At 36.3% G+C, this 9,879-nt stretch overlaps 1 protein-coding gene across 1 annotated transcript in view; it reads right to left on the bottom strand.

Annotated features, from left to right (window-relative positions):
• Positions 1-4,575: 4,575 nt before the first annotated feature.
• The window catches only part of LOC141403980 (arylsulfatase B-like), a 42,765-nt gene continuing 37,461 nt past the window's right edge, over positions 4,576-9,879 (bottom strand). The window contains exons 6-7 of the mRNA XM_073987123.1: positions 5,753-5,910; positions 4,576-5,676 (exon numbers count right to left, since the gene is read on the bottom strand). Coding sequence (XP_073843224.1) covers positions 4,816-5,676; positions 5,753-5,910 — 1,019 coding nt within the window. The 3' untranslated portion in view covers positions 4,576-4,815. The remainder of the gene's footprint in view (positions 5,677-5,752; positions 5,911-9,879) is intronic.

Genomic DNA, 9,879 nt, shown 5'->3' with positions numbered 1-9,879 from the left:
TTAAATGAAACCTTTTCCAAATTGAATGAAACTTTTTCCAAATTGAATGAAACCTTTTCCAAATTAAATGAAACCTTTTCCAAATTAAATGAAACCTTTTCCAAATCAAATGAAACCTTTTCCAAATCAAATGAAACCTTTTCCAAATCAAATGAAACCTTTTCCAAATCAAATGAAACCTTTTCCAAATTGAATGAAACCTTTACTTTTATTGAAAGAAAAAAGCCAGGATATTTTGAAAAGAGAAAGAAATAAAAAATATATGGGCTTTCAACGATTTTTTACTTAAATTCTAATCTTAAGTAATGACATAAAATTGTAACTCCCTGCATGTTTTGCTTCCTTGAATTTAAAATTTTCATAATTTTTGGGCATCAATTAAGGTTATAGCGATTTAATGCTAATGAGAGAATTAAGGTTTAAGTATTGCTAATAATAACAGGGGCTAATTGTATTTCCTAATGAAGTGGTTCACGATTTGCTGCTTGTGGAATTTTCAATGGACATACTCATTACATAATTGTAGCAGTCCTGTTTATTGAGCTGTTGGTTGCTATGCTCAATCACGTCAACGATATTACGATCTATTGTCTGATCGCGTAGTACCACTCTGGTACACAATTTCATTTTTGAAAATGTCTTTACTATTGGGCTCAAAATTGCTGAATATGGCATTAAAAATTTAAAATTACATCGGATTAATTCTATCAATATGTGTATTAGTTTACTTATTAAGTAATTGCATAAAAATTGTCCTGAAAAAAAAATTCAAAAATAAAATTATGTGCCAGAGTCGTACTACGCGATCGGACAATAGATCGTAATACCGTTGACGTGATTGAGCATTGTATCGAACAGCTCAAACAACAGACCATGAAAATGCAACAAAATCGATTAGTTGTTTATCAGGGTTGTACCTAACATTTTCTGAGCGACATTTTTGAAGAACATTTCGAAGCTGAAAAACGTCATCATGTGGTACTTTTATAGCGGTTCTTAAAATAAGGGACGAAAAGGACATTGAAGGAAGCGAGTTAGAAGGTCGAAATGCTCTACGAAAATAAATCTCATTCGATTTGACTGAAGACGTGTTATCTCATAAATAAGCTAGAACAACATTTAACAAAGCTATAACGCTAATTTCAGATACCTGACAGGGTCTTCAGCAGAAATTTTATCACGCCATAACTCGGAACTTCGACTCACGGCGGATCTGTCCTTCGGAATTCTTAATATACTCACAAAGGGCTTTCATCCCCAAAAGGAATTATCTCTGCCCCAGATTCTCGCCTCCATTTTGTGTCACAGTGTTTTTAGGATTTTTAGGATTATTTCGCTATAAACTTAATTGATGCCCAAAAATTATGAAATGTTTATGTTCAAGGAAGCAAAACATGCTGCGAGTTGCACTTTTATGTCATTACATATCATTAGAATTTAAGTAAAAAATTGTTGAAACCCCATATATTTTTTTATTCCTTTCTCTTTTCAAAATATTCTGGCTTTTTTCTTTCAATAAAAATAAAGGTTTCATTCAATTTGGAAAAGGTTTCATTTCATTTGGAAAAGGTTTCATTTGATTTGGAAAAGGTTTCATTTGATTTGGAAAAGGTTTCATTTGATTTGGAAATGGTTTCATTTAATTTGGAAAAGGTTTCATTTAATTTGGAAAAGGTTTCATTTAATATGGTAAAAGTTTCATTCAATTTGGAAAAGGTTTCATTTAATTTGGAAATGCTATACAATAAAGATGTAATGTTGCTTGCATACGCGGATGACATAGACATAATAGGTAGATCAGTGCGAGCCGTAACAGCCACCTTTGCAAAAATTGAAAAAGAGTCTGCCAAAGTGGGTTTGGTAGTCAACGGCGATAAGACGAAGTTTATGCTATCAACACGCAAGTCGTCCAGTAGACTCGGATCAACTGTGGATGTTGATAATTATAAATTTGAGATAGTAAATGACTTTATCTACCTCGGCACCGCCATAAATAAAACCAACAATATAAGCCTTGAAATAAAGACAAGAATAATATTGGCCAACAGATGCTACATTGGTCTAAATAAACATTTTAAAAGCAAAACCACCTCTCGTCAAACAAAACTTACACTTTACCGGACACTGATACTACCCGTTCTTTTGTATGGATCTGAAGCATGGGTACTTGCGAAAACAGATGAGGCAGAACTTGGTGTGTTTGAGAGAAAAATTCTTCGAAAGATTTATGGACCAATATGTGTTGAAGGTGAATACCGACGTCGTATGAAAAATCTATGATAAAATTCTTTAAATAATCCACGAGGTCTTCGGATGCTTTGAAAAATGCTAATGCTTTGAAGAATATTCTTTAAATAATCCACGGGGTCTTTGAAGGCTTTGAAAATATTCTTTAAATAATCCACGCGTAGTGCTAATGCTTTGAAAAATATTCTTTAAATAATCCACGCGGAGTGCTAATGCTTTGAAAAATATACTTTAAATAATCCCCGAGGTCTTTGCTTTGAAAAATATACTTTAAATAATCCACGAGGTCTTTGCTTTGAAAAATATTCATTAAATAATCCACGAGGTCTTTGCTTTGAAAAATATTCTTTAAATAATCCACAGGTCTGCTAATGCTTTGAAAAATATTCTTTAAATAATCCACGAGGTCTGCTAATGCTTTGAAAAATATTCTTTAAATAATCCACGAGGTCTGCTAATGCGTTGAAAAATATTCTTTAAATAATCCACGAGGTCTGCTAATGCTTTGAAAAATATTCTTTAAATAATCCACGAGTTCTTCGGATGCTTTGAAAAATATTCTTTAAATAATCCACGAGGTCTTCGGATGCTTTGAAAAATATTCTTTAAATAATCCACGAGGTCTTTGCTTTGAAAAATATTCTTTAAATAATCCACGAGGTCTTTGCTTTGAAAAATATTCTTTAAATAATCCACGAGGTCTTTGCTTTGAAAAATATTCTTTAAATAATCCACGAGGCCTTCGGATGCTTTGAAAAATATTCTTTAAATAATCCACGATGTCTGCTAATGCTTTGAAAAATATTCTTTAAATAATCCACGAGGTCTTTGCTTTGAAAAATATTCTTTAAATAATATACGAGGTCTGCTAATGCTTTGACAAATATTCTTTAAATAATATACGAGGTCTGCTAATGCTTTGACAAATATTCTTCAAATAATCCACGAGGTCTGCTAATGCTTTGAAAAATATTCTTTAAATAATCCACGAGTTCTTCGGATGCTTTTAAAAATATTCTTTAAATAATATACGAGGTCTGCTAATGCTTTGACAAATATTCTTTAAATAATCCACGAGGTCTGCTAATGCTTTGAAAAATATTCTTTAAATAATCCACGAGGTCTTCGGATGCTTTGAAAAATATTCTTTAAATAATCCACGAGGTCTTCGGATGCTTTGAAAATATTCTTTAAATAATCCACGAGGTCTTCGGATGCTTTGAAAAATATTCTTTAAATAATTCACGAGGTCCTCGGATGCTTTGAAAATATTCTTTAAATAATCCACGAGGTCTGCTAATGCTTTGAAAAATATTCTTTAAATAATCCACGAGGTCTTCGGATGCTTTGAAAAATATTCTTTAAATAATCCACGAGGTCTTCGGATGCTTTGAAAAATATTCTTTAAATAATCCACGAGGTCTTCGGATGCTTTGAAAAATATTCTTTAAATAATCCACGAGGTCTTCGGATGCTTTGAAAAATATTCTTTAAATAATCCACGAGGTCTTCGGATGCTTTGAAAAATATTCTTTAAATAATCCACGAGGTCTTCGGATGCTTTGAAAAATATTCTTTAAATAATCCACGAGGTCTTCGGATGCTTTGAAAAATATTCTTTAAATAATCCACGAGGTCTGCTAATGCTTTGAAAAATATTCTTTAAATAATCCACGAGGTCTTCGGATGCTTTGAAAAATATTCTTTAAATAATCCACGAGGTCTTCGGATGCTTTGAAAAATATTCTTTAAATAATCCACGAGGTCTGCTAATGCTTTGAAAAATATTCTTTAAATAATCCACGAGGTCTTGTTATTCCTCAGTTTAAGTTTATTTCATTTAAAATATGGCCACTTTTGTGTTTGACTTTGTGGTGAATTCATCCGACCCACCACTTGAAACAGATAGCTACGACACAAACCTCAACATATTTGACGAATGAATGATGGCATTGCCAGATTAATGCGAAGTAACACCATTATCTTAAGGATGATTTAGGCTATTGGATACATTTGAAAACATATTAAAATGTTCGGTAAAAAACTTCACTTGAGACACAACCCCTTCCAATGATACAAAGCAGTTTCCCAGTATCTATATGAGTTCCATAAATGCACAGTACACCTATTACACTTAATATACACACATATGTCAAACTATAACTGTCATACATGATGTCACGTTGAACTATATTTCCCAAAATGACAATTTAAAAAGTTGTTTTTGGTTGAAAAATTCTTCTTAAAATGACACTTCTAGACTTAATCGCTACTGCCCTTCATGGCCCCACATTGGGCGCCACCTTTTTGCAATTTTATGTTAATACATTTTTAGTTAATAATACATATAAATATACTCGGTTTTTATTAAATATTTGTGTAAACATATACTATAAAATAATACGATTTTTTGTTAAATATATGTATAACCAATATTACGAATTTTGTACAATTTACTGGGGGTATATCACCACTGATCTTACTGCCAATTAATAATTTATCTTATAAGTAGATCCCCTCATGCAGGCTATCAACTAAAATAATTAAATTAAAAAAAAATAAATTAAATTAAAAATAATTTGCAATAAAATGCCATAAACTCAATATAACACTTAACCCTAAAAGTTGCCGCCGTGCGCCGTTCCATGCGATCAATGAATTTCCCTTCGAACCTGCATCATCATCACTATGCAAATTCTCTGTACCCTTCCACCATTGCCAGACACCACCAAATCTTTGGGGATTTGCCAAAGGATCGCCGAATGGTACTCGAGCCGACGCTCTTGTTTGTCGTTTCAATTCCTCCACTTCTTGGGCGAGGAACTGTACTTGCAAGGGATATAACTTGGCCAAGTTATAACGTTCACATGGATCTTTGGCCAAATTGAACAAACATGGAGCCTTAAGCGGCTCACATTGATAAATTTCTTGATTATAATCTTCACTATTCACAGGGCAGTTATGGGTTGCCTCTGTCCGTAAACGTTGTATTAACTCAATGCTTAGATGAGAGTTACCTAACGCCGAGTGAACTGGAGATGCTAAAATTTCTTGTTCATAAAAATTGGCCAAAGGATCGGTTTCTTCAAATGCAATATCACCCAACCAGCTGTCATACTGGCCAGCAAATGAGGACCCGTTTATATATTTTAAATTATCACGCATATACGAGCTATAACCGAAAACATCGTCCAAAACGTGTAGCAATGTGCGAGGCTGAGGTTCATGTCCTTCGCTTAGGGAAGACCATAAATCAACGCCATCTATTTGTAGGTGGTTGGGTATTTCAATGCCTGCGGCAGAGGCTAAGGTGGGTAACCAATCAATGGCATGCGCAACTTGATTTGAGACATAGCTTTGTTGCTTTAGCAGGGGACTCCAGATCAGGCCTGCGGATCGTATGCCACCCTCCCAGGGTGATTCTTTTTGCTGTTAGAGAAATATAAAGAAATAGCAAATTTTGTTTTAATTCTCAAATGGATTTTAATTTCAGTCAACTACTTACCCCTCTAAATGGATGATTGGATCCTGCATTGGAATGTATACCCACAGTGGGTGCACCATTATCGGAATATAGCAGAACTATTGTGTTATTCAATATTCCCTTGTCTTTCAGAGCTGTTATGGTCTGACCCACACTTTGATCCAAACGGGAAACCATGGCTGGAAAAACATGTGAAAAAGGAAATCGGGATTATAACTGATCTCAGTAGTGTATAAAATAATTCAAAAGTAAATAAGGTGTTTTGGCCCTTCAAAAATACTACAAGTCCAGCTTTGAGGTCTTTTGTAGACAAGAGAAGACCTCTTGAAGATTTATCAAGACCAGAAAAGCTTTTTTCAGATGTTTTATATACATTCGAAGATCTCTTGAGAAAATACGGGACTTTTGAGGTCTTCTTTAGACAGCCGAAGTCCTCTTCACATCTTCGTTAGACAACAGAAGTCCTTTTCAGGTCTTCTTTAGACAAAAAAGACCTCTAGTGATAAGAGAAGACATTTCGAGATCTTCCATATAACAAAAAGATCTATTGAAGTTTTCTCTGGACAACAGAGAATCTCTTGAGGACTTATATACAACAAGAAAACTCCTATAAGACTTCTCTGGAAAACAGTAGAGCTATAGAGATCTTCTACAAAACAAGAAGACCTACCGAGATCTTCTATAGATAACGCAATACCTCCTGAGGCCTTTTTTGGACAATCAAAGACCTCTGGAAGTCTTCTATAGAAACAGAAGCCTCTTAATGTCTTCTCTAGACAACAGAAGATCTATTAAGATCTTCTACAGAACCATAAGTCCTTTGAGGTCTCCCATAGACAATAGAAATTCTCTTGATGTCTTCTCTGGACAATAGAAGAACTTTTGAGATTTTCTCAAGACAAAAGGAGGGATATTAAGGTCTTCTCTGGACAACGGATTCTCTAGAGAGCCAGCAGACCTTGGGCATTGGAAGGCTCTTGAGGTCTTCGAAAGCCGCCGGAAGACCTCTTGAGGTATTTTATAGGCAACAGAAGCCCTCTTGAGGTTTTCTCTGGATAACAGAAGCACTTTTGAGGTATTTTATGGGTATTAGAAGGCTGTTAAAGTCATTTAAAGCCAACAGAAGGCCTCCTGAGGCCTTCTAAAGCGACAGAAGACCTCCTGAGTTCTTCTAAAGGCAAGATATGACCTCCTGAGGTTTTCTCTGTATAACAGAATAACGTTTGAGGTATTTTATGGGCATTAGAACGCTCTTGAAGTCTTCTAATGGCAACGGAAGACTTCCTGAGAGCTTCTAAATACACCAGATGACCTCCTGAGGTCTTCCAAAGGCACCAGAAGACCTCCTGAGGTTTTCTAAAGACAACATGAGGATTTTCTCTAGACAACAGAAGGACTTTTAAGTTCTTCTCTGGACAAAAAAAGACTCGTGAGGTATTCTATAGAACCAGAAGTCCTCTATAGGTCGTCTCCGGACAACACGAGACATTCTCAGATCTTCTGTAGGCAACAGAAGACCTCCTGAGGTCTCCTATGGACAACAGAAAGTCTCTTGAGGTTTTTAACAAAAAACCTAATGAGGTTTTCTAAGGCACAGAACACCTCTTGAGTTCTTCTAAATACACTAGATGACCTCCTGAGGTCTTCCAAAGGCACCAGAAGACCTCCGGAGGTTTTCTAAAGGCAACATGAGGATTTTCTCTAGACAACAGAAGGACTTTTGAGTTGTTCTCTGGACAAAAGAAAACTCGTGAGGTATTCTATAGAACCAGAAGTCCTCTAGAGGTCTTCTCTGGACAACGGAAGACCTTCTGAGATCTTCTGTAGGCAACAGAAGACCTCTTAAGGTCTTTTAGAGGCAACAGAAAGCGTCTTGAAATGTTCTTTTGATAACAAAAGAACTTTTGAGGTATCCTCTAGGCATTAAAATGCTCTTGGGGCCTTCTAAAGGCACTTGATGACCTCCTGAGGCCTTCTATAGACAACATAAGACCTCTTCAGTTCTTCTAAAGGCAAGATATGACCTCCTGAGGTTTTCTAAGGATAACAGAGTAACTTTTGAGGTATTTTATGGATATTAGAAGGCTCTTGAAGTCTTCTAAAGGCAACGGAAGAGCTCCTGAGGTCTCCTATGGACAACAGAAGACCTAATGAGGTTTTCCAACGGCAACAAAAGACCTCTTGAGTTCTTTTAAAGGCAACAGAAGACCTCCTGAGTTCTTCTAAAGGTAAGATATGACCTCCTGAGGTTTTCTAAGGATAATAGAGTAACTTTTGAGGTATTTTATGGATATTAGAAGGCTCTTGAAGCCTTCTAAAGGCAACGGTAGACCTCTTGAGGTGTTCTAAAAGCAACGGAAGACCCCCTGAAGCCTTCTAAAGGCAACAGACGACCTCTTGAGTTCTTTTAAAGGCAATTGAAGACCTCTTGAGGTCTTTTATAGACAACAGAAGTATTTTTGAGGTTTTTTCTGGATAACAGAAGAACTTTCGAGATATTTTATGGGCATTAGAACGCTCTTGCAGTCTTCTTAAGGTAACAGAAGACCTCCTGAGGTCTTCTAAAGGCAACAGAAAACCTCCTGAGTTATTTAAATGCAACAGATGACTTCCTGAGGTTTTCTAAAGGCAACATGAGGATTTTCTGTAGACAACAGAAGAACTTTTAAGATCTTTTCTGGACAAATTAAGACTCGTGCAGTTTCTATAGAATCAGAAGTCTTCTAGAGGTCTTCACTGGACAACATAATACTTTTGATGTCTTCTCTGCACAACAGAAGACCCCTTGAGAACAACAGAAGACCTTCTGAGATCTTCTGTAGGCAACAGAAGACCTCCTAAGCTCTTCTATAAACAACAAAAATGTCTCTTGAGGTTTTCTCTGGACAATCGAAGGTCACTTCAGATTTTCTCTAACAACAGAAGGACTTGTGAGGTCTTTTCTAATCAATAAAAGACCTCCTGTGGACAAAAGAAGACTTCATGAGGTCTTCCTTGAATAACAGAAGATCTATTGAGGTCTTCAATAGACAACAGGCCTTAAGGCCTCTTGAGGTATTCTATGGAACCCGATGACCTTTCGAGGTCTCCTATAGACAATAGAAGACCTTTTGAAGTCTTTTACTGGACAACTAAGGACCTCTTGACGCGTTTGTGGACAACAGAAAACCTCGGTAGGTCTTCTCTAGACAATTGAGGACCTTTAGACGTATTTGATAGGGAACAAAATACCTCTTGCGGTCTCATACAACCAGTAGACATTTTTCGGTCTTTTCCACACAACAAAAGGGCTCTTGGCGCCTTATCTGGACAACATAATATCGCTTGATGTATTATCTGGACAACATAATATCGCTTGATGTCTTCCAAGGCAACAGAAGTCCTCTTGAGCTCTCATATAGGCAACTACCCACCTCTTCAGATCTTCTCTGGACAATAGAAATCCTTAGGAGGTCTTCTATAGGCAACAGAAGACCTTTTTGTGTCTTTGACAGAGAACATAGGACCTCTTGAAGTCTTTTCAGGAATACCTCTTGAAGTTTTCTATAGAGCCAGAAGTTCCATTGAGGTCTTCTGTTACCTGTTAAGATATTTTGAAGGAAGAAGAAAACTCGTGAGGTATTCTATAGAACCAGAAGTCCTCTAGAGGTCTTCTCTGGACAACAGAAGACCTTCTGAGATCTTCTGTAGGCAACAGAAGATCTCTTAAGGTCTTTTATAGGCAACAGAAAGCGTCTTTAAATGTTCTTTGGATAACAAAAGAACTTTTGAGGTATCCTCTAGGCATTAAAATGCTCTTGGGGTCTTCTAAAGGCACTTGATGACCTCCTGAGGCCTTCTGTAGACAACATAAGACCTCTTCAGTTCTTTTGAAGGCTACAGAAGACCTCTCTGGATAACAGAAGAACTTTTGGAGTATTTTATGGGCTTTAGAACGCTCTTGAAGTCTTCTTAGGGCTACAGAAGACCTCCTGAGGTCTCCTATGGACAACAGAAGACCTAACGAGGTCTTCCAACGGCAACAAAAGACCTCTTGAGTTCTTTTAAAGGCAACAGAAGACCTCTTGAGTTCTTCTAAAGGCAAGATATGACCTCCTGAGGTTTTCTAAGGATAACAGTGTAACTTTTGAGGTATTTTATGGATATTA

This window comes from Musca autumnalis, unplaced genomic scaffold (genome assembly GCF_047663935.1).
Source record: "Musca autumnalis isolate F117 unplaced genomic scaffold, ASM4766393v1 scaffold_4, whole genome shotgun sequence".
Lineage (NCBI taxonomy): Eukaryota > Metazoa > Arthropoda > Insecta > Diptera > Muscidae > Musca > Musca autumnalis.
Note: the sequence above shows the minus strand (reverse complement) of the source record. Positions and strands in the feature narration are given on the sequence as shown.